General features: G+C 34.9%; 1 protein-coding gene across 1 annotated transcript in view; it reads left to right on the top strand.

The window, feature by feature from the left end:
• LOC124993592 (protein NLRC5-like) overlaps positions 1-21,542 on the top strand; it is a 128,006-nt gene extending 106,464 nt beyond the window's left edge. The window contains 5 exon segments of the mRNA XM_047565461.1: positions 2,982-3,077; positions 10,439-10,593; positions 10,960-11,115; positions 11,671-11,797; positions 20,767-21,542. Of these exon segments, the coding sequence (XP_047421417.1) occupies positions 2,982-3,077; positions 10,439-10,593; positions 10,960-11,115; positions 11,671-11,797; positions 20,767-20,970 (738 nt within the window). The 3' untranslated portion in view covers positions 20,971-21,542.
• The last annotated feature ends 4,698 nt before the right edge of the window (positions 21,543-26,240 follow it).

The following is a 26,240-nucleotide window of genomic DNA, read 5'->3' as shown; positions in this document are numbered from 1 at the left end:
TTAATCTTCCCCTTAATGTCTAATATTAGAGAAAAAGTGGGGGGTTTTCCTTGACATAAAAGTACAGGCTATTAATAAAATCAGATTATAGTAAATATCATAGAAAATACACAGTATAATAAGAATATTCCTAAACTTCTGTCTTCATTTTAAACTGTAAGGGATGTTTAAAGAAAACAATCATGTTCTTTTTCATTAAACAAATAGTAGATCACTAGCATATATAAATTCCTTTACTTTGAAAGTACTTTGTAGTATTTATATTGTGCCCAAAAAAGTTTAAAATAATGCTAGAAAATGCCCCCCACAAAAAAGAAAAAGAAAAACACCATGATGCTAAAAACTGCTCTGAACCTGATAATGAAAAATGTGTTTTTTGCTTGTCTTCAAATTCCAGGTTTCACTTTCTCAAACATGTCTTCAAATCTTGAGCTTTATGAACCTGTTGTATAGCCTCAGATTAATGTCAAATCACTGGGACACAAAAACAGTAAGAGGGGCTAAAAGTCTCTCTGGGGTAATAGATTCTGAAAGACTGACTATCTTTTAGAAGTGGTAGGTGCAGCCAGTATAGTTCTGGGAAGGCATTAACTCAATGTTATATGACACCTGTCACTGTGCTAGATAAAGGCTGTAACAATGAATCAGATATGGCCTCTGCCCTTAATGGAGCTTATATTTTAGTTAGGAAAACAAAATATAGTAGACAAAAGTGCTACAGAAATGACCAAGTACTGTGATAATGGGGAGGAGGTAATTCTGCTTCATGAGATGATTGCCTGAGATGTGAGGAGATAATATTTAGGAGGATGCAGAAAACTATCCTGTAGAGGGTCCATGGCAGTACATTCCAGGTAGAGAATCCAGCATGTATCCACACTGGATAGTGCTTCCCATATGCATTATCATTAATATTACTCGTGCCCAAGGAGGTAATTCTTGTATTTATTTTTCACAAATGTTTTCTGTTTATTTCAAGGGATATGACAGTGATACAAAGTTTTAAGATAAATAAGTGAAGAGTGATTTAATTTAATGGAAAAGTATTAAGTAAACAGTAAAAGTACTAGGTAAACATTTTGCATATTCAGAGATGGCAATAGTTATGAGGGAGGTACATAACAAGTGAAATAGTCTGACTTTTTTTTTTTTTAGTACTGGGGATGAATCCAGGGACACTCTACCACTGAACTATATCCCAAGTCTTTTTTTTTTTTTTTTTTTAACATTTTGAGGCAGGGTCTTGCTAAATTGCTGGGGCTGACCTCAAACTTGACCTCAAACCAGTAATAATAACTGCTTCATCCTCCTGAGTTGCTGGGATTACAGGGATATGCCAGCACACCTAGCTAAATATGACAGGTTTTATTTGTTCGTTGGTTGGTTTTTGGTACGGGGATTGAAGCCAGGGGTGCTTTTCCACTGAACCATCTCCCCTTTTTAATGTTTTATTTCAAGACAGGGTCTCACTAAATTGATTAGGGCCTCTCTAAATTGCTGAAGCTGGCCTTGAATTTGCAATCCTCCTGCCTCAGCTCTCCAAGTCACTGGGATTACAGGAATGTACCTTGGGGCCTGGCTAAATCTGACAGGTTTTTTTGTTTTTTATTATTTTTTATTTTTGGTATTAGAGATTGAACCCAGGCGTGCTTAACCACTGAGCCACATCCCAAAGCCTTTTTATTTTTTATTTTGAGGCAGGGTCTTGCTAAATTGTTGAGGCTATCCTTGAACTTTCAATCCTGCATCAGCCTCCTGACCCTCTGAATTGCTGACATATAGGTGTGGGCCAGCACACCTGGTTAAACCTGACAGGTTTTAAGAAATGAAAATCCCAAGTGTTTAAGCAGAGGAAGTTAAAAGAACCTTGAAGTACGAATGGAGAGGTTCAGAGGCCAGATCAGGGAAGATTATGTGGGATGTGGGCATGGGTTAGGAGCAGAGGGACTTTTTATGAGTGCAAATATGGAAAGACTTTAAGTTGAGGGGTGACATGATCTGACTGGTGCTTTCTTGTTGTTGTTGTTACCAGGGATTGAACTCAGAGCCACTGAACCACATCCCCAGCCCTATTTTGTATTTTATTTAGAGACAGGGTCTCACTGAATTGCTTAGCGCCTTGCCATTGCTGAGGCTGGTTTTGAACTCTTGATCCCCCTGTCTCAGCCTCCTGAGCTGATGGGATTACAGGTGTGTACTACCATGCCTGGCTCTGACTGGTGATTTTAAAAGATCTCTCTGGCTTCTGTGTGGTAAGTTGGAAGGTGCCAGGGATAACTTGACTAACCACTAAGATAGTCACTGCAGTTTTCCAGATGACAGTTGATGAGGACTTGGCCAGGAATGCTAGTCAAAGGAATGGACTAATTTGAGACATCTTTTGGAGGCAAACTGTAAGAAATAATGATTAATTGGATGGGAGGCTTAGAGATGTGGCAGAGTGAGAGGAAGCCATTGTTTCTGGCATGTAGTGGTGTCTGTCACAAAGATGAGGGAAGAATAGACCCTTCCAGTCAGATTGGGGGAGAGGTCTGTGAGAGCTGTGGAAAATGTGACTAGCAATCCTTTCCCACCACACATACTTCATGTGCTTTGTGAACATAAAAGAAGACCTGTACAAGGTCATGTGTTGTGTAAATAGTATGAGTCCTAGATGGGGACTGGACAAGGTCTGCATCATACAGAACCTCGAGAGCTAAGAAGCAGCACTAGAATCAGACACCCAAGAAATGAATATTGAAATGTTAAGAAACTCCTTGTGCATGTTGCAGACAGATTTTAGGCCAGAGAAAGAAGAATATAATAACAATGCATTTCAGAATTGATGGACCTACAATTAGAAGAGCAAGAAATACTTAAATTTTTTTAAAAACACAGTTTGATTTATCAGAATTCAGATAAATGATCTTGAAATATTTATGTAAAGAGATTAGCTTATATACTGTCAGTTTCCTTAACAAATTTACCTGTTTGTTTTTTAGGGAATGCAAACTGTAATAGCATTTGCTACAGTACTAACTCAAAACCAAGCAGTTAAAGGAATAAATCTAAACCGACCTCTACTGTATGGTGAACAGGTATGTTTTCAAAGTGATGGTAGCTTGTATAACAACATGTGAATAAAACTCAGGTCCTATTGAAGTTTATAGTACATGTATACATTGTATTTTTAGAATTATCTTTATATCTTATAAATTACTATTTACAAATAGAAACTTTTAAAAGGAAAATTATATTAATTCTTGATAAGACTTTTATAACTAAATATGCTTTTAGATATTGCTTATTTAAGCAGCAAATATGTCTTTCCTCAGAACTCAAGTTCTGAATGAGTAAACCTATAGGGTTAAAACAGTCAAGATAAAATAATATGGTAAAAGTTTTTATTAAAGGCCAGGATGTAAGAACGCAGTACCAACTGTCTTATATACTGAAATGTGACTGAACAATTATATTTTTGAAAGCATGGTAACAAATAACAGCAAAATGTGTGTGAATAGCAGTTTGGCAAGTCTGAACACAAATCTTTGAAATGAAAGAAACAATAAACCAAATTTAAAATTCAATATAAAGCATCACTAACAGACTAGACCACTTGGTGGAAGACAGAACCTCAGGCAATAAAGACAAAATATATAATCTTGAAAATAGAGTTGACAACAGAGAGATGTTAAGAAATCATGAACAGAATTTCCAAGAATTGTGGGATGACATGACCAAATTTAAGATTTATTGGGATAGAAGAAGGTGTGGAGATACAAACCAAAGGAATGCAAAATCTTTTCAATGAAATAATATCAGAAAATTTCCCCAAACTAAAGAATGAAATGGAAAATCAAATACAAGAGGCTTACAGGACCCCAAATGTGCAAAATTACAAGACCCACATCAAGGCACATTATAATGAACTTTGCCTACCATAGAGAATAAGGATAGAATTTTAAAGACAGCAAGAGAAAAATATCAGATTACATATAGGTGGAAACCAATATGGATCTCACCTGATTTCTCAACCCAGACCCTCACAGCTAGGAGTTCCTGGAATAACATGTACCAAGCTCTGAAAGAAAATGGATGCCAACCAAAAATTGTATATTCAGCAAAATTAAGTTTCAGATTTGAAGATAAAATAAAAATCTTCCATGATAAACAAAAATTAAAAGGATCTGCAAACAGAAAGCCTGTACTTCAGAATATTCTTAACAAAACATCCATGAACATGAAATGAAAAAAAAAAGTAAAAACCAGTGAAAGCAGGAACTATACTAAAGGAATAGTCAATCAAAGGAGAAACTAATTCAAAGTAAAAACCAGAAATAAGCCAAAATGACCAGGAACACAAACCATATCTCAGAAATAACTTTGAACATTAATGGCCTAAACTCATCAATCAAAAAACATAGATTGACAAATTGGATTAAAAAATAAGACTCAACAATGTAGTGTCTTCAAGAGAGTCACCTCACAGGCAAAGACAGGCACAGACTGAAGCTGAAAGGATGGGAAAAAAAACATCACTCACATGGATCACCTAAACAAGCAGGGGTTTCCATCCTCATATCAGATAGAGTGGGCTTCAATCCAAAGTTAATCAGAAGGGACAAATAAGGACATTTCATACTACTTAAGGGAGTTATACATCAACAAGACATAACAATCATAAATATTTATGCCCTAAACACAGCACAATTCACTGCGTGAATTTAACTCACCTCTCTCACTACTGGCTAGATCTTTCAAACAAAAATTGAACAAAGAAGCTGTAGAACTAAATAATACAATCAATGATTTAGACTTAACAGACATATATAGAATATTTCATCCATCCATGAGCAAATGTACTTCTTCTAAGCAGCACATGGATCCTTCTCTAAAATAGACCATATCTTATGCCATAAAGCAACTCTTAGCAAGTACAAAAAAACAGAGATATTACACTGCATCCTTTCGGATCATAATGGGATGAAATTAGAAATCAACAATAGAATAAAAAATAGAAGCTATTCTAACACCTGGAGACTAAATAATATGCTATTAAATGGATGGGTAACAGAAAAAATCAGGACTGAAATAAAAAATACTTAGAGGTAAATAAGAATAGTGATAAAACATATCAAAATATCTGGGACACCATGAAGGTAGTGCTAAGAGGGAAGTTGATTGCATTGAGCTCATTCATTAAAAGAAATTCAACAAATAAAAGACCTAACATTACATCTCAAAGCCCTAGAAAAAGAAGAATAAATCAATACCAAAAGCAGTAGAATACAGGACATAATTAAAATCAGAGCTGAAATCAATGAAAATGAAACAAAAGAAACATTGAAAAAATTGACAAAATGAATAGTTGGTTCTTTGAAAAAATGAATAAAATTGATAAACCCTTAGCCATACTAACAAAGAGAAAGAGAAAACTCAAATTACTAAAATTTGTGATGAAAAAGGAAATATGATACACACTACTGAAATACAGAAGATAATTAGACACCATTTTGAAAATTTATACTTCAATAAAATAGAAAATCTTGAAGACATCGACAAATTTCTAGAGACCTAAAACCTACCCAAACTGAATCAGGGCAACATACACAGTTTAAACAGATTAATCTCAAGCAATGAAATAGAAGATGCCATCAAAAGCCTAACAACCAAGAAAAAACCCAGGACCAGATGAATTCTCAGCTGAATTCTACAAGACCTTCAAAGAAGAATTAACATCAATGCTTCCCAAATTATACCATGAAATCGAAAAGGAGGGAACCCTTCCAAACTCATTCTATAAAACTAGTATAACTCTGATACCCAAACCAAACAAAGACACATCAAATAAATAAAACTTCAGACCAATAAAATTCTGGCAAATTGCATATAAAAACATATTAAAAAGATAGTGCACCACAATCAAGTGGGGTTCATCCCAGGGATGCAAAGTTGGTTCAACATATGGAAATAAATGTAATTCAACACATCAATAGACTTAAAGACAAGAATCATATGATTATCTCAATAGATGCAGAGATAGCATTTGACAAAATACAGCATCCCTTCAGGTTCAAAACACTAGAAAAACTAGGGATAGAAGGAACATATTTCAACATTGTAAATGCTACCCATGCTAAGCCCAAAGCCAACATCATTCTAAATGGAGAAATATTGAAAGCATTCCCTCTAAAAACTGGAACAACACAGGTATGCCCTCTTTCACCACATTTATTCAACATCATCCTTGAAACTCTAGCCAGAGCAATTAGGCAGAAGAAATAAGTTAAAGGGATACAAATAGGAAAAGAAGAACCCAAACTATCACTATTTGCTGATGACATGATTCTGTATTTAGAAGATCCAAAAATTCCACCAGAAAACTTCTAAAACTCATAAATGAATTCAACAAAGGAGCAGGATGTAAAATTAACACCTGTAAATCAAATGCATTCCTGTACATCAGTGATGAATTCACTGAAAGAGAAATTAAGAAAACTACCCCATTCACAATAGTCTCAAAAAAAATGTGGGTATCAATCTAAAAAAAGAAGTTAAAGACTTCTACAGTGAGAACTACAGAAAACTAAAGAAAGAAATTGAAGAAGACCTTAGAAGATGGAAAGATCTCCCTTGTTCTTGGATAGAAATAATTAACATTGTTAAAATGGCCACACTAACAAAAGCATTATATGGATTTAATGCAGTTTCTATTAAAATCCCAATGACAGTCTTCCTAGAACTAGAAATAGCAATCACAAAATTCACTGGGAAGAGTAAGAGACCCAGAATAGCCAAAGCAGTCCTTAGCAAGAAAAATGAAGCAGGAAGCATCACAATACCAGACCCTAAATTATACTACAGAGCAATAGTAACAAAAACAGCATGGTATTGGCTCCAAAACAGATACATAGACCAATGGTACAGAATAGAAGACAGAGACAAACCCATATAAATATAGTTATCTCATACTAGACAAAGGTGCCAAAAACAAATGTTGAAGAAAAGATAGCCTCTTCAATAAATGGTGCTGGGAAAACTGGAAATCCATATCTGGCAGAATGAAATTAAACCTCTATCTCTCACCCTGCACAAAAATCAATTCAAAGTGGATCAAAGACCTAGGCACGAGAACAGAGACCCTATGCCTAATAGAAGAAAAAGAAGGCCCAAATCTTCATCATGTCAGCTTAGGACCTGACTTCCTTAATAAGACTCCTAAAGCACAAGAAGAAAACTCAAGAATCAATAAATGGGATGACATTAAACTAATCAGCTTCTTCTCAGCAAAGGAAACAATCAATAATGTGAAGAAAGAGCCTACAGAATTGGAAAAAATCTTTACCACACGCACCTCAGAGCATTAATCTTCAGGATACATAAAGAACTAAAAAACTTAACACCAAAAAGACAAATAACACAATCAATAAATGGGCTAAGGAACTGAACAGATACTTCACAGAAGAAATACAATCAATCAACGAATATATGAAAAAAATGTTCAAATCTCTAGCAGTTAGAGAAATGCAAATCAAAACTCCACTGCCGGGGTCCAGCCCTAGCAGGGGTCGGGGGTCCTAGGTGGATGGGAGGTGTTGGTGCGGTGGAGAAACAGCACACAGAGACACCAAGTGTTCTGAGGCTGAATCTGTCTTTATTTTTTCTGCCAGCCTTTTTATAGATATTTTTCTTTAGTAATGATTATATCATTTTTGGTTAGTTTAAAACAAGAAAAACCTTCAAAAGTACAATCTATGCTTCTTCTCAAAGTACACATTCTCTCTGTATGACAGTCCAGACCAAAACAATCTTATTTCCCAGCTAGATTAAAACAACCTTGTCTCCCAGCTAAACTGAGGGCACCATAATCTGCCAGCCTTCCACTTCAGAACAAACACATCACTAGATTTTCTGAGAAACCACCCCCACCTTGAACTCTAGTGTTTAACAGTGAAAAGTTTTTACTATTATTAAAGGGCAAAGAAATCAACTTATAATTAATATTTAGTCTATTCTAATTTCATGTAATGGCGGACTACAATCTTATTCTGATTCTCAAAGAATTAGACTAAACATAGAAAAAGCATAAATTATATTTGACTAACCTAAATGTTTTTATTATGTAAAGTATCTCTAGAATCAACTATTGAAACTAAGAAAGCAACAAAGGCTAAACACCGCATCCAAGCTCAGAGGAATGTCTCTTTATCCATCTATTATTATACTAAAGCTCCTTTTAACTTGAACACAGCTGTAATTGTTTACTTTCATATATTTTATCTATGTACTACTGCCAAATTTTTATTGTGCACTATTTTGTGTCCCAATACAGTAAAACCTTCCCAATGTTTTTCCAATGAGTTTCTAAATGATATATTGATTATTAATATTAAAAAGCAACTACACATGGAGACATGCTACGCCTATGGCCCCCAAGAGGGAGGACGATCAACAGAACCGTGTCAAGTGTTGAGTCCTTTATTCCAACAGACCGTGTCAAGTGTCAGATCCTCTACTCCAACAGACCATGTCAAGTGTTGCAGTGGCAGGAAATAGACACGGCAAGATTCCATCTCACTTCAGGCAGAATGGCAATCATAAATACAAGATTCAGTAAATGTTGGTGAGGATGTGGGGGAAAAGGTACACTAATACAGTAGTACGACAGCAAATTCGTACAACCACTTTGGAAAGCAGTATGGAGATTCCTCAGAAAACTTGGAATGGAACCACCATTTGACCCAGTCATCCCACTCCTCAGTTTATACCCAAAGGACTTAAAATCATCATACTGTAGTGATGCAGCCACATCAATGTTCAGAGCAGCTCAATTCACAATAGCTAAACTATGGAACCAACCTAGATGCCCTTCAACAGATCAATGGATAAAGAAACTGTGGTGTATATACACAATGAAATATTAGTCATAGAGAAGAATGAAATTATAGTATTTCCCAGTAAATGAATGGAATGGGAGAATATTATGGTAAGCGAAATAAACCAATCCCAAAGAACCAAAGGCTGAATGGTTTCTCTGATATGTGACTGCTAATTCACAATAAGGGGGTGGGGGAGAATAGAGGTATTTTGAACTAGACAGAGGGGAGTGAAGGGAAGAGAGCGGGTAATAGGTTAGGAACGATAGTAGAATGAATGAGACATTATTACCCTATGTAATGATTACATGACCTGTGTAACTCTACATCATAGACAACCAGATGAATGAGAAGTTTATACTCCATTTATGTATGATGTGTCAAAATGCATTCTACTGTCATGTTTAACTAATTAGAACAAATAAAAATATATTTAAAAAACAAACAAAAAAGGCTTCAGATATAGTTTAGTACCAGAGTACCCCTGGGTTCAATCAACAACAATATTAGTAAAAAGAGATTAGAAATCAGGGGCAAAGTTCAGGAAAATACAGAGGATACAAGAACATTTCAGAGCCAGCAGAAAGGGAGTTTACATGCTTAATACAGGATTAACCAATTGTTTTTATTTATTTTTTCCCTCTTGAAATGACTGATTATTGTTTTTGTAAACCAAACTATCCATCTTCTTCTACATCTTTACTCACTGCATCTTAAAAGTGCCTGCTACCTATTTCTAAAAGGGTACAAGCCAGGAACTGTGACACAACCTGTAATCCCAGCTATTTAGGAGGCTGAGGCAGGGGGATTATGTTTGAGGCTAGGGTGCGGTGGCACATGCCTGTAATCCAGGCAGCTCAGGATCCTGAGGCAGGAGGATCTCGAGTTCAAAGCCAGCCCTCAGTAAAAGTGAGGCACTAAGCAACTCAATGAGACCCTGTCTCTAAATAAATTACAAAATAGGACTGGGGATGTGGCCCAGTGTTCGAGTTAATCCCTGGTACCAAAACAAAAAAACAAACAAGAAACCAAGTGTGAGGCTAGCAAGACCCTTGGCAACTTAGTAAGACCCTGTCTCAAAAGAAAAAAATTTAAAAAGTGGGGAAGGATGTAGGGCAGTGATAGAATGCCCCTGGGTTCAACCCCTAGTATTGCAAAAATAAATAAATAAAGTAAAAGATATGATTTGAGGCAAAGATGATTTTTTAAAGGCCAAATATAACTTTGAGTAAACTAATAGTCTTAAACAATATAATCTATCTCATTTCTGGCATACTGGTGCTTGGTCAATTATCCTAACTATGGTGGCTAAACCAGGAGGATGATAACAAGTTCAGGGTCTGCCTGATTAACTTATCAAGGGGGACTCTCAAACTAAAAAGGGCTGGGGATGTAGCTCAGTGGTAGAGCACTTGTCCAGTGTGCATAAGGCCCTGAGTTCAATCCCCACTATATTGCAAAAAAGCCAAAACATATATATTTCTAAGAAGCTAATTTAAATAATAGCATGTGTTTGGAATAAACATGCATTCATGCATTGCTTCAAATTTGTCTTTTAGAAACAAGATTTTATTTATTTTTAGGAAGAGTCCACTGTTCACCTAGGCCACATGTTAAAAGAAAATCACTGGCTTGTTGAACTACACATATGTAAGCATGGTATAAAAAATTGTGGTATGCAAAAGTTATGCGATGCACTGTATCTGAACCAAAGCCTGCGTTACCTTGATATCAGCTGGTAAGTGATCATTTACATGTTACTAATTCAAAAGTTGTCATAGTACATGAGGTATTTTGTTAGACACTATTGCCAGTGATTAGGAAAAGTAACCATTGTTGTCAACCTTTTATCCTAAGCCTTAATATTTATTAATTTAGATAATATTGTTATTATGTCTCTTATAATCTCATATCTTGAATGAATAATTTAGTTATGTTAATCAGAAATGGAACAGCATTTTATAAATTCATTAACTTTCTTGGAAATTGAGTAAGTTAAAATAGAAAGTACTGTTTATTATATGTTTTCAAGCATCTTACTACTACAAATAACAAAGTAGTACTTTGTATTTTCAAATATTACTAAATATTTTTCCTTTCCCAGCAATAAAATAACTCGTGATGGAATGGAGTATTTGGCTGATGTACTGAAAAGCAATACCACCCTGGAAGTTTTAGATCTTTCTTTTAACAGAATAGAAAATGCAGGAGTAAACTGTCTCAGTGAAACTCTTACTTCACACAACAGAAGTCTTAAAATGTTAGTATGATTTTATGTTTAATCACAGTAAATTTTTTTACAATACTACTAACCTCAAACTACTTAAATCTTAAGATTATGATAAAATGTGAAGATTCAGTTTCTAAATCTCTCAAGTTACAGTAAATATTTAATTTCTAATTTTCAAAAGTAATGCCTTCTAAAAATTAGGTGTTTAATCCTTGTTAAAATTAATGAGAAAATTCTTACTGATTATATTACGTACCCTGAATTATATCAAAAAAATCAGAAACATTCAATGTGATCCAAATATATATCTGTAATCTACCCAAACATATACTGAATAAGATAAAGCAAAGGCTACTTTTAAAATGTAGGCAGCTTTCCTGGTTACATGGAGCATATGATGACAAAACTTAAGTTTCTTGAACTTTAGAAATTATATGGTCAATATTTTGTTCACATTAAAACACATTAAAGAGTAATCCTGAGATTTTACACATGAAATGGCTGTAGTAAATGCTGTTGCTAATTTACACATTTTTTTCTTTGTTGAATTACTGGTTTCTAAGCATTACTGCCTTTTGTTTACAGATTGTCAGTAGTCAGCAACAGTATAGAGGGAGAAGGACTTGTGGCACTTTCTCAGTCAATGAAAACAAATCCCACATTATCTAATATCTACATTTGGGGAAACAAATTTGATGAGGCCACATGTGTGGTAAGTTTTTTCTTTAATGAAGGCTTTTTCGGAAACTTCTCTATAACATCATATATTATTTACAAGTGCCTTAGAAATGGTTACAAAGTATAATGAGACACTACAATTTTGATAATTTTTAACATTAAGTCCTAAAAGTAAGTTACTAAAAAGTTTGGTGGTTGAAATAATGAAAGATATCAAATACCATATACTATTAAATATTGCTGAATTACACAGTTCCAGTTCCTCCATGTTAAAAAAAAATCACAGTTGTTGATTTGACGTAGAAAAATTTCCAGTCTGATTAACAATTTATCACAAGATAAAGAATTGGAGAGATTATGACAAGCTGTCAAAATGTATGTTGCTCCTATTTATACTGAGAGGCACTGGTACTTTTAAAGCAAACAAAAAGTATAGTAACAAATAGTTTATTTTGGATTGGAAAGAATGAAGAAAAAAGTATTAGTTAAAATTCCCAAAACTTCCAAAAGGATTAACCAGAATTCCTCCACTAACAGGATATTAAAATATATACTACTATCTAAAAAATTATCTCTGAATTTTAAATCACTTTTGAGATTTAAAGCAAGTTTTAGATATAGAACTGAAAAACTCTATAGTGTTTTGGGGAATTGAAGCTATTAGTTACATAGAAATATATAAATGTGGTTTACCTAGGAAGTCACAGCTGTCTTTTCTCCGTTTGTAGGTACTTTTCAGCATGGGATTAGGTATTACAGAAATTCCAAAAATAAATTTCAAATCTATTTGGTTATTTTGATGATGACCCTTTAAAAATTTTACTTTCTTTATAGCTTGTCTTCATAAAGCAGAAAATTATATAAGCATCAAGGAATGAACTATTGGAGACAGATTTTTTTTTAAAAATAAAATTTTAAAGGGTGGGGAGAAATCACCCTTTTTGTTCTAACTTAAAATAACTGTTGTACATACTTCCACCAGATGGAAAAGCCATTAAATAAGAATATCTAATTAAAAGAATTAGCAAAGCTCTCCAGGTATTAGCCTGAAGATATATTTTAGTGAAAAAACACATCTGGATATTAATCATTGCTCACACTTTGGTCTATTATGGTGGTCCAAACAGGCAGGGTAAATTTGGTCACACATAGCTTTGGTATTTGTCTTCCTTCTGCATTACCTCCAAAGTATGGGAAATCAAAATTTTGTTGTTCAGTGTATACTAAATATACCTGTATTTAATGTTTTCTCTTAGGAGTGTATATACCACACATACACACACACACACACACACACACACACACACGCACACACACCGCACTCAACTTTATTTGCCATGCAGATTTGAACAGAACAGAATCTATTTATGCAAATTATAAGAAATGAAAACCTTATTAAAAATAATTGTTACTTGGAGTTTCTGAGGAACATAATGTTATATATTGTGTGCGTACAGCCACTTGCATATATAGTGAAACTTGTTGATTTAGATATTTTGATCCCTTAGTAGACTTAGATTAATTTGAGAATTCATTTTTAATAATCCTGGAGTCAGGTGCCATGGCACACCCTGTAATTCCAGTGGCTCAGGAGGCTGAGGCAGGAGGATCACAAGTTCAAAGCCAGCCTCAGCGACTTAGTGAGGCTCCAAGCAACTTAGTGCAACCCTGTCTCAAAATAAAATATAAAAAGGGCTGGGGATGGCTCAGTGGTTAAGTGCCCCTGGGTTCAATCCCTGGCAACCCTCCCCACCCTGCTAAAAAAATGTGGAGAATTAAAAGAATTGGCCTTTTTTTTAAAAGGTGGGACGGGTAGGATGAGTACGCTGCTGAAAATTTCATTAGGGTACTCCTGTGGGAAATACTAAGAAAATGTGTATTTGCCTATTGCTAAGTATGATATATACCATTTTATATTTACTTGTCTTTCTAAGAGGAGAATAAACAAGAAGGAGTTACTGGGGGGAAAAGAAGATAAAATTCTCAAAATTTGCAAAAGGACTAACCAAAACTCCACTACTTACAGGGTACTAAAAACATCAAAAATCATCAATGTCCTTTAGTAGTTTTATAAACTAGAAGGTAGGTAAGTTGATTTTGGACCCCCTGATAATGACGAGCTCAATATGGAAAGCAAAGTAAATCTTTAAATCTTTGTTCTTAATTTTGATGGTGCTGGTGATCAAACACAGGACCTCAGCATGCTAGGCAGATACTCCACCACTGAATTGAACAACATCCCCAGCACTTTTTCTTTTTTTTTTCTTTTTCGTACTAGGGGCTGAACGCAGGGGCATTTTACCACTAAACTACAATCTCAGTCCTTTTTGTTTTTATTTTGAGAATGGGCCTCACAAAATTGTTGAAGGTTTCAAAGTTGCTAAGAATGGCCTCCAACTTGTGATCCTCCTACCTCAGTCTCCCACATTGCTGGGATTACGGGGTATGCACCACCACACTCAAATTCCTTTTAAAAATTTTGTTTTGAGACAGGGTCTTGCTAAGTTGCCCAGGCTGGCTTTGAACTTGCCATCCTCCTGCCTTAGCCTCCTGAATAGCTGGTATTACAGGAGTGTGCCATTGGGCCTGGCCTAGCTAAATCTCTTCATGTCTAAATTTCTGCCTCTTTCTGTAATGGCAACCTTATTGACAAACCAATTCACCATGTTTGTATGACACCCTTACATAGATATGAAGGATCCAAAAGATATGCAAAGAAAATTCTACAATAAAGAAATAATTAATAGGCCAGCATCTAATACTGTGGAATTCTTTCTCATCCTAACTCTGTATTAGCTTCAGGGGATTCGTGAACTCCATAAAACCGAATGTCCAAATCTGGAGTTCCATTATTTTTTCAGAGGAATGGGTCTTCAGCTATCATCAGATTTTTCAGAGCATCCAAAATAACCCTCCATTCAGTGTACCATCACCTTGTAAGAACAACTGTGAGACTTAAATTTGATCATGAAACCCTTGGTTCATTTAGTATAAGGAATTGAAGAGTCACAAAATGATAAAACATGCCTAATACTTTTAAAAGCTTAGAAATAATTTTTGTAATATTATAATTTCATTGTAATTAAATTAATAAAAAATACCTGGAAAATATTAAAATTCAACAATGTTAGAATATTTTTTTGAAACTATAAAACAAGGGATGCAATGTTGATTCAACAAACAGAAATCAATAAACATAGACTTAAAGCCAAGATTCATATAGTCATATCAATAGATGCAGAAAAAGCATTTGAAAAAATACAGTACCCCCTCATGTTCAAAACACTAGAAAAACTAGGGATAGTACTATGGAAAATACTTGAACATTATAAAAGCTATCTATGCTAAGCCCAAGGCCACCATCATTCTAATTGGAGAAAAATTGAAAGCATTCCCTCTAAAAACTGGAACAATACAGGGATGCCCTCTTTCACCACATTTATTTAACATCGTCCTTGAAACTTTAGTCAGAGCAATTAGGCAGAAGAAATAAAGGGATACAAATAGTAAAAGAAGAACTCAAACTTTCACTATTTGTCGATGACATGATTCTGTATTTAGAAGATCCAAAAATTCCACCAGAGATGTTAGAAATGTTCTAGAACTAATAGATGAATTCAGCAAAGTAGCAGAATATAAAATCAATACCCATAAGTCAAATGCATTTCTATACATTAGTGACAAATCCACTGAAAGAGAAATTAAGAAAACTACCCCATTCACAATAGTCTCAAAAAAAAAAATGTGGGTATCAATCTAAAAAAAGAAGTTAAAGACCTCTACAATAAGAACTATAGAAAACTAAAGAAAGAAATTGAAGACCTTAGAAGATGGAAAGATCTCCCTTGTTCTTGGATAGAAATAATTAACATTGTTAAAATGGCCACACTAACAAAAGCATTATATGGATTTAATGCAGTTTCTATTAAAATCCCAATGACAGTCTTCCTAGAACTAGAAATAGCAATCACAAAATTCACTGGGAAGAGTAAGAGACCCAGAATAGCCAAAGCAGTCCTTAGCAAGAAAAATGAAGCAGGAAGCATCACAATACCAGACCCTAAATTATACTACAGAGCAATAGTAACAAAAACAGCATGGTATTGGCTCCAAAACAGATACATAGACCAATGGTACAGAATAGAAGACAGAGACAAACCCATATAAATATAGTTATCTCATACTAGACAAAGGTGCCAAAAACAAATGTTGAAGAAAAGATAGCCTCTTCAATAAATGGTGCTGGGAAAACTGGAAATCCATATCTGGCAGAATGAAATTAAACCTCTATCTCTCACCCTGCACAAAAATCAATTCAAAGTGGATCAAAGACCTAGGCACGAGAACAGAGACCCTATGCCTAATAGAAGAAAAAGAAGGCCCAAATCTTCATCATGTCAGCTTAGGACCTGACTTCCTTAATAAGACTCCTAAAGCACAAGAAGAAAACTCAAGAATCAATAAATGGGATGACATTAAACTAATCAGCTTCTTCTCAGCAAAGGAAACAATCAATAATGTGAAGAAAGAGCCTACAGAATGAGAAAAAATCTTTACCACATGCACCTCATATAGAGCATTAATCTTCAGGATACATAAAGAACTAAAAAAACTTAACACCAAAAAAACAAATAACACAATCAATAAATGGGCTAAGGAACTGAACAGATACTTCACAGAAGAAATACAATCAATCAACGAATATATGAAAAAAATGTTCAAATCTCTAGCAGTTAGAGAAATGCAAATCAAAACTCCACTGCCGGGGTCCAGCCCTAGCAGGGGTCGGGGGTCCTAGGTGGATGGGAGGTGTTGGTGCGGTGGAGAAACAGCACACAGAGACACCAAGTGTTCTGAGGCTGAATCTGTCTTTATTTTTTCTGCCAGCCTTTTTATAGATATTTTTCTTTAGTAATGATTATATCATTTTTGGTTAGTTTAAAACAAGAAAAACCTTCAAAAGTACAATCTATGCTTCTTCTCAAAGTACACATTCTCTCTGTATGACAGTCCAGACCAAAACAATCTTATTTCCCAGCAATCAAAAAATGGGCTAAGGAACTGAACAGACATTTCATAGAAGAAATATAATCGATCAACAAACATATGAAAAAATGTTCAACATCTCTAGTAATTGGAGACATGCAAACCAAAGCTGCTCTAAGATTTCGTCTCACTCCAGTCAGAATGACAACTATCAAGAATATAAGTAATAATAAGTGTTGGTGAGGATGTGGGGAAAAAGTTACACTCATACATTGTTGATGGGACTGCAGATTAGTGAAACCACTTTGGAAAGCAGTATGGAGATCCTCAGAAAACTTGGAATGGAACCACCATTTGACCCAGCAATCCCACTCCTCAGTTTATACCCAAAGGACTGAAAATGCACATACTACATTGAGCAGCCACATGAATGTTTATAGCAACTCAATACACAATAGCTAAACTATGGAACCAACCTAGATGCCCTTCAACAGATGAATGGATAAAGAAAATGTGGTACATATCCACAAGGGAATATTACTCAGCCTTAAAGAAGAATGAAATTATGGTATTTGCAGGTAAGTGGATGGAACTGGAGAGTATCATGCTATATGAAATAAGCCAATCCCAAAAAACTAAAGGCCAAATGTCTTCTCTGATAAGTAGATGCTGATCCATAGTGGGCGGGTGGGTAGGGAAGAATGAAGGAACTTTGTATTGTACAGTGGGGAGCGAGGGGAGGGATGGGGAGGGGAAAGATGGTAGATTGTGAAACAGACATTATTACCCTATATACATGTATGAAAATATTTTTTAAAAAATCACTGTCAAAAAAATGTTAATGGATACAAAACCTTTAAAGAAGAGCTCATTCCAATACTCCTCAAAGTATTCCATGAAATAGAAGAGGAGCGAACCTTCCCAAACTCATTCTATGAAGCCAGTATCACCCTGATACCTAAACCAGACAGAGACACATCGAGGAAAGAAAATTTCAGACCAATATCCTTAATGAATATCAATGCAAAATTTCTCAACAAAATTTCAGCAAATCACATACAAAAATATATTAAAAAGATAGTGCACCACGATCAAGTGGGTTTTATCCAAGGGATGCAAGGTTGGTTCAACATCCGGAAATCAATAAATGTAATTCACCATATCAACAGACTTAAAGTCAAGAATCACATGATTATTTTGATAGATGCAGAAAAAGCATTTGATAAAAGACAGCATCCCTTCATGCTCAAAACACTAGAAAAAATTGGGATAGTGGAAACATTCCTTAACATTGTAAAGGCCATCTATGCTAAGCCCATGGCCAGTGTCATTCTAAATGGTAAAAAACTGAAAGTATTCCCCCTAAAAACTGGAACAAGGCAGGCATGCCCTCTTTCACCACTTTATTCAACATTGTCCTTGAAACTCTAGCCAGAGCAATTAGACAGACCAAAGAAATTAAAGGGATACGAATAGGAAAAGAAGAACTCAAACTATCCCTATTTGCTGATGACATGATTATATATTTGGAGGAACCGGGAAATTCCACCAGAAAACTTGTAGAACTCATAAGTGAATTCAGTAAAGTAGCAGGATATAAGAGCAATGCTCATAAATCTAATGCATTTTTATACATAAGTGATGAATCTTCAGAAAGAGAAGTTGGGAAAACTACCCCATTCAGAATAGCCTCGAAAAAAATAAAATACTTGGGAATCAGTCTAACAAAAGATGTGAAAGACCTCTACAATGAGAACTACAGAACACTAAAGAAAGAAATGAAAGAAAACCTTAGAAAATGGAAAGATCTCCTATGTTCTTGGATAGGAAGAATTAATATTGTCAAAATGGCCATACTACCAAAAGTGCTATACAGATTCAATGCAATTCCAATTAAAATGCCAATGACGTACCTCACAGAAATAGAGCAAGCAATCATGAAATTCATCTGGAAGAATAAGAAACCCAGAATAGCTAAAGCAATCCTTAGCAGGAAGAGTGAAGCAGTGGGTATCATAATACCAGAACTTCAACTATACTACAAAGCAATAGTAACAAAAACGGCATGGTATTGGTACCAAAATAGACAGGTAGATCAATGTTACAGAAGAGAGAACATGGACACAAACCCAAATAAATACAATTTTCTCATTCTAGACAAAGGGTCCAAAAATATGCAATGGAGAAAAGATAGCCTCTTCAACAAATGGTGCTGGGAAAACTGGAAATTCATATGCAGCAGAATGAAACTAAACCCTTATCTCTCACCCTACACAAAACTCAACTCAAAATAGATGAAGGACCTTGGAATTAGACCAGAGACCAGAGATCTTATAGAAGAAAAAGTAGGTCCAAATTTTCAACATGTTGGCTTAAGATCAGACTTCCTTAACAGGACTCCCATAGCATAAGAAATAAAAGCAAGAATCAATAACTGGGATAGATTCAAACTAAAAAGCTTTCTCTCAGCAAAGGAAACTATCAGTAATGTGAAGAGAGAGCCTACAGAGTGGGAGAAAATCTTTGCCACTCATACTTCAGAGCACTCATACTTCATAGAGCACTAATTTCCAGAATATATAAAGAACTCAAAAAACTCTACACCAAGAATACAAATAACCCAATCAACAAATGGGCTAAGGAAATGAACAGACACTTCACAGAAGAAGATCTATAAGCAATCAACAGATATATGAAAAAATGTTCAATATCTCTAGTAATAAGAGAAATGCAAATCAGAACTACACTAAGATTCCATTTCACCCCAATTAGAATGACGATTATCAAGAATACAAGCAACAACAGGTGTTGGTGAGGATGTGGGGAAAAAAGTACACTCATACATTGCTGGTGGGTTGCAAATTACTGCAACCACTCTGGAAAGCAGTGTGGAGATTCCTTAGAAAACTTGGAATGGAACCACCATTTGACCCAGCTATCCCACTCCTTGGCCTATACCCAAAGAACTTAAAATCAGCATATTACTAAGATACAGCCACATCAATATTCATAGCTGCTCAATTCACAATAGCCAGATTGTGGAACCAACCTAGATGCCATTCAATTGATGAATGGATAAACTGTGGTATATATACACAATGGAATATTACTAAGCCATAAATAAAATTATGGCATTTGCAGGCAAATGGATGAAACTGGAGAATATCATGCAAAGTGAGATAAGCCAATCCCAAAAAACCAAAGGATGAATGATCTCACTGATCAGCGGATGATGACACATAGTGGGGGAGTGGGAGGGAGGCAAGAATGGAGGAAGGAGGGACTGTATAGAGGGGAAAAGAAGGGTGGAAGAGGTGGGGGGGAAGGAAAAAATAACAGAATGAATCAAATACTATTACCCTATGTAAATGTGTGACTACACAAATGGTATGCTTCTACTTCATGTACAACCAGAGAAACAATATGTATCCCATTTGTGTACAATAAAAATAAATTTTTAAAAAAAGTTAATGGAAATGAATAAATAAAAGTTTTAAAAATCAGCATACTACAGTGACATAGCCACATCAATGTTTATAAGCAGCTCAATTCTCAATAGCTAAAGTATGGAACCAACCTAGATGCCCATTAACAGATGCATGGTACATATCCATAATGGAATATTACTCAGCCTTAAAGAAGAATGAAAGTATGGCATTTGCAGGTAAATGGACGGATCTAGAGAATATCATGCTAAGTGAATTAAGCCAGTCCCCCAGAAATCAAAGGCCAAATGTTTTCTCTGATAAGCAGATGATAATCCATAGTTGTTAGTGCATAGGGAAGAAGAAAGAACTTTAATTGTGCAGAGGAGAGTGAGGGAAGGGATGGGGTGGTGGGGATGGGAAGGACTGTAGAATGAGATCGACATTATTACTCTATATAAATGTATGAAAAAAATTTTTAAAATTTTAAAAACTATAAAACAGCATGGCCAAATCAAATATTTATATTTGTCTCAGCATTTTAAATTGAAAATATTATACTCCTAATGATAGTTTTTCCTAAAAATCCTAGGCATATTCAGATTTAATTCAAATGGGCCGTCTAAAACCAGACAATACAGATGTGGAGCCATATGTAGTGGATGGACATGTGTATCTTGCGGAAGTCTCCAATGGCCTTAAAAAGCATTATTACTGGACACCAACTCATAGAGATGCTAATAGTCCTTCATCTAGTGCAGGTTTTGCTCTTGTTTCAGTAGGTCAATATTTCTGAAAAAAAGCTCTAAAATAGTTTCATGTAATTACTTTTATTGGATATATAGCCTATTTTCTTTCATAAATTAGAATGTTACTTTTATAAAATGTGTAAAACTTTGTATAGCTGTCATTGTGAACAACTATGTAGTGTAATTTTAAAAATTTACAATATAAAGACTAAAATTTTTAATCCTGAATAAATTGGAACTATACTAATTCTTTTTATAATGAAAATGTAACCATGTAGTGAAACAGGATACAGATAAAGGTCACACTGATACCTTAAATGAAAGTTGTTTACAAAGCGACAGAAAGATTTCAGGTGACAAATTCCCAGTGAATTTCAAGGGGTTTCAAAGTTTGGAAGTTGAAAGAATATCCTACTTAGGTGGTACAGATAGATGTTACTAAGAATTTCATAAATAGAAGCAAATAAATGTAAATATATACCCTTTCCAGATGAGTCAGTGCTGCTAGTTCGTCCAGTGCTCCCCTCATAGACAACTGCTCTACTGATTTTTAATACTAGACTTTCTGCCTATTTTTTACCTTTATGTAAATGGAATCATATAGTATATAATCTTTTTGTGTCTGGCTTTTTGTTCAATATTATGTATATATTACATATATATTACATATATATATTACATATATATATATATACAATTCATGTTGTTAAATGTAGCAGTAATCCATTTTAAATTTTTTGGAAGTATTCCACCAGATGCTTGGAAGTAGGAGAGTCTACAGGCTTATGGAAAGATATGGCCTTTCAGGCTAAGACACAGCCATGTTAAAGTAGTCCGTAGCAATACAGTTGGCTTTCTCAGGCTACTGTCTATTCCTGTATGGTATGGAAGGGACCCACAAGTTCCCATATTCTTGGAAGGAGAGATTCAGAAGATAGCTGAAGAGGAAGCAAAGTAGGGGGGTAATCTGAGTCTGCTGTGGGATGACCTACATTAGACTGCTTGAGACAGAATTGCAGGTGACAGAGCCTCAGAGATTTCTCCACACCCAAGAGAACTGAGGTGAGGTCAGTTCAGCCAAGAACCACCAGGCTCTGACCAAGTTAGGAAAGATCTGATCATATGTTTTCACAAGCCACGGCTTACTATAACAGAGGCCAGTAGAAGGCCCAGAGAATGGAAGAACTAAAGATCCACACACAAATGCCATTGTCATGTAAGCTCTCTCCATATATCTGGGTACCATCTGAGACAAACGGCAGAAACAAGACAGCATTTTCCTAAGACATTAAGGATTACTTTAGATACCTTAAGTTGTTATATTTTACATCTCCTTTATATCGGAGTATGATAAATTTTTAACTGGCTAAGACTAGAACTTAATTTTCTCTGAACTTACCAATAAGTAGGGTTTAAGAAGGACATAAATTCTGTAAGAAAACTCCATTTCCTCTGCACGTCTTAATTATAATGAATAAATCTGCAACCATATTATATAACTTTCTTCCATTTTTCCTCCTAGCAATTTTTTTTTTTTTTTTTTTTTTTTTTTTTTTGGTTTGTTTGCTGCTGGGAATTCTTAGCTACATCTCCAGTCCTTTTTATTTTGAGACAGGATCTTGCTAAGTTGCTTAAGATCTCACTAAATTGCTGAGATTTACCTTGAACTTGGGATCCTCTTGCTTTAGCCTCCAGCATCCCTGGGATTACAGGCATGCACCGCCAAGCTAGGCAGCTGTCATCCTTTAAGACCCTGCTTAGCTAGGCATAGTGGTACACACCTGTAATCCTAGTGACTCAGCAACTTAGTGAGAGACTGTCTCAAAATAAAAATATAAAATTAAAAATAAATGTAAAAGTGTTGGGGATGTAGCTATTTCTGCAGAAAGACCCAGCTTAAATATTGCCTGTCACAGATCATATTATATTCATCATTGTTTCAAATTTGAAAGCAAAAAGGAAGAAATATAGTATATACTTTAAGCATCTGATAAAATAATGTTGTTTACCTTACATGTTGTCACTTTCAAACTTCTACAGTACTATTCATTCATTCGCTGTTTCTTAATGTCTACTTCTCAAATGGTATCCACGACTCCTGCTCCCACTGTTACACTGCAGCTGCCTTCTCAAAGTATAATCATTTTTCAGTTCCCTAACCCAGTGATGTCTTTGTGTCCTACCTTGTGATCACTATAAAGTCTGCTTTGTCTTTGAGAAACTTGTACAATTCTGAACATCTTCCTATTTTTCTGTTATTTTCACCTCCTCTTCTGTCTTTGCTCTTCCTTTAAATACATTTCCCCCAAGGTTTGGTCCTCATCTTTTATTCTCCCCATACCATCTCCCGCTGCTGCCTTAATCATTTCAATAAATTATTATTGGCTTCATACAAAGAGTTGCAACATCTACATCTTTAGATTTAACTAGTCCTGGGCTTGATTTCCAACTGTTTCATGTGCATATCTCAGTACCAGTCAAATATATATCCCAGATTGTCTTCTCTCCTCTAAACCTGCTCCTTACCAGTTACTTTCAGTTGATGGTATCACCATCTTCTCAATCACCAAGGATACAAAATCAAAAGTCAGGGTTGTCTGACTGCAAGAATAGAAACTTTTAAGCGCATTTAAGAAAAAGAGGATTTAATACAAGGACACAACTGTCAAAACCACTGGCATCCAGTGGAGGAAATGAAGCACAGTTGTGCCCCCTCAGGCATGGGATTACAAAGTCAAAAACAGCAGTCTCTTGGCTCTCCAAACTTAATTTCTTCCTTTATAGATTGCCTTTGTCTGGTTATTCATAATTTCAACTTTCACTGACTTTGAAGCCAGTTCTTTTCATGTACATATATATCATTATTTGATAGTCTGAATTTCATGTCTCAAATATTTGAGAGTCTGCCCAGCTTTGTCTGGTCCAGGAACAACTTCTTGGTGTGGTGTCCTGTCCATAGGGGTCACAAGTATGGAATTATTTATGTTACAAATCCAGCTGTCTGCTCCCTGCTCTCCAGAAGTCAACTGGGGTTGGTGTGTAAGATAATGGATAATAAAGCTGGCTATCTATGCCTGTGCTTCAGCAGACATTGGTAGAGCACTATTTCAGGTAAGTTGGTGCGGGTGCAGTGCTGGACATTTCTGACTCCTGTATCCTATGCATTTAATACCTTCTCCATTTTTCCTAGCTCACTCCTGAATTAGCTGTGTGCTACTTCCTCCCGTCAGCTATCTCCTGGTTTGTCTATCCAGGTGGGCAGAGGCCCTTTCTAAATTGTCTATTCAATTCCTGTTGACTGCTCAGCATTTCCTTTCTTGCCTTCTGCTACCATAACACTCAACATTCTGGCTTATTTACTGCTAGTTACACTGAGGCTGGCTTTTTCCATTGATAATTAAGGGCAGAGTTTATCTTATTAATTTGTACCTTCACATATTGATTTCAGTATTTGTTCCAGCATTTGAAATACTAGCCAGATATTTTTATCCAAATCAGAGGATGTTCACCTCCAGTGTTTTTTATATTCTTCTAGAAATTAAATACCCTAGTTTGGAAAGTTACTGTGTTTATATGGTAATTACCTACTTTCTTAAATACACCACACCTTTCTTGATTGAAACGAGGCAGGGACTGAAGAGGACAGAAGAGTAGATGATATAATGGTCTCAGGAAGTTACTGATCTAATAACTAAATTTCAATTATTATTCAAAACCTAAGTGAAAATTTAGAATTTAAATTTCTTATTTTAATAGGACTTCCTTTTACTCGATGGTGTTTCTAGATAAGCAGTAGCAACTCGAAGGCTCCTAAAAGATGGAAAATTATATTCAAGAGCTTCTTTTTAATTGCTTCTCAAACGTAGAACACCAAGAAATGTTTAAGATAACAGTTTCCAGTGTTTGTATATGTTAATCACTTGTGGGGCTTTTCCAGCATGTATATTCCCTGGAGATTGTCTGATTTAGTGTCTTACGGTGAAGTGGACCTGGGTATTGCTATTTCTTAAACTCATTTCTGATATGAATTAAGATGTTAGAGCTATTAGTCTAGAATATTTTTTTAAATTAGTACATGTACATTGTCTATTTTAACCACTTTTATGTGCACAGTCTCCATAGGAATGGAATATACAGAAAAGATGATAAAATACTACTGCAATGGAACTGATGGAACCTTTGACTTTGAAAACAATGTTTTCTAAAACTTTATCAAAATTATCCTGTGAAATGAAACATGAAACAAATATCATTGAAAATTAGCAAAAAAAATCATTTATATATGTTCTATAATTTCCTTTTAAAAAGCCTAAGACCTAACAATATAGTAGGAATAATCTAATACAAAATTAAATTAATTTAGAAAGTAATAGTTTCTCAGTAATACATTCAGTATTGTAAAGATAGACTTTCAAAAAAGTCTATAATACTTGAATAGTTAAGAATAAGTCTTTCCTGCATTGCTTAACAAATATATGTAAAGAAGGACTTAACTAAAATGATTCATTGAGTGTTAGCACGACTACCAGATACAACTACAATGCAAGCATGTTATGATAAATAGTATAGTATTATGAGAATTATTATAAGGGATACTGTCCTCAAATTTTATTGGCAATTAATTCGTGAAGAGTAGAGGATAACAATGACTGAAGCAATGTAAATTTAAAGTAAAATTATTTTAGCTAAGCAAATAATGTGATTTTAAAAAAGCACAACCTTGGCCACTCCAATTCTACCAAATAGTACAAAAATAGTAAATTTGGAGGCTAATTTTATGCAAAGGTAAAATGCTAATTATTATATTTGAGGAAATTTAGCAATTCTTGCCCTCAGAATTATGGCATGACAATATTTTTTAAAAAGAAATTTTATCCATTAGATGTTTGGAATAACGGAAGATATGAATTAAATGTAATCTTTCCATTTTGGCAGACTTCTTAAAGAGGCTGAGTGTTTTAATTTTTAAAAAATTTCTTCACATTCCATTTTCCTATTGAATTTAAGCCATAACAGACTGGTTTAACATTAAGCTTCATAGATTTTATTTAACCCCAGTATGTTAACTTAATACAGATGCATAGATTTTTTAGCTAAGTGGCCAAACATTAAATTTGTATTATACAAGAGGCATTTCATACTTTAATTAAGCCATTTCCACTGGTGGCAATTTATCATGAAAATAAACTGTGTGTATGAAATGGTGAAGATCTCTCCAGTCTACAAGAATTTATTTTTTTCATTACATCCTCCAATTGGTTCCTATGACTTGGACCCCAAATTAAAAAAAAAAAAAATTATGATTAAAGAAAGCAAG

The sequence above is a fragment of the Sciurus carolinensis genome, chromosome 9 (genome assembly GCF_902686445.1).
Source record: "Sciurus carolinensis chromosome 9, mSciCar1.2, whole genome shotgun sequence".
Taxonomy (NCBI): Eukaryota; Metazoa; Chordata; class Mammalia; order Rodentia; family Sciuridae; genus Sciurus; species Sciurus carolinensis.
The sequence above is the reverse complement of the archived record's forward strand: the minus strand, read 5'-3'. Positions and strand labels throughout refer to the sequence as shown.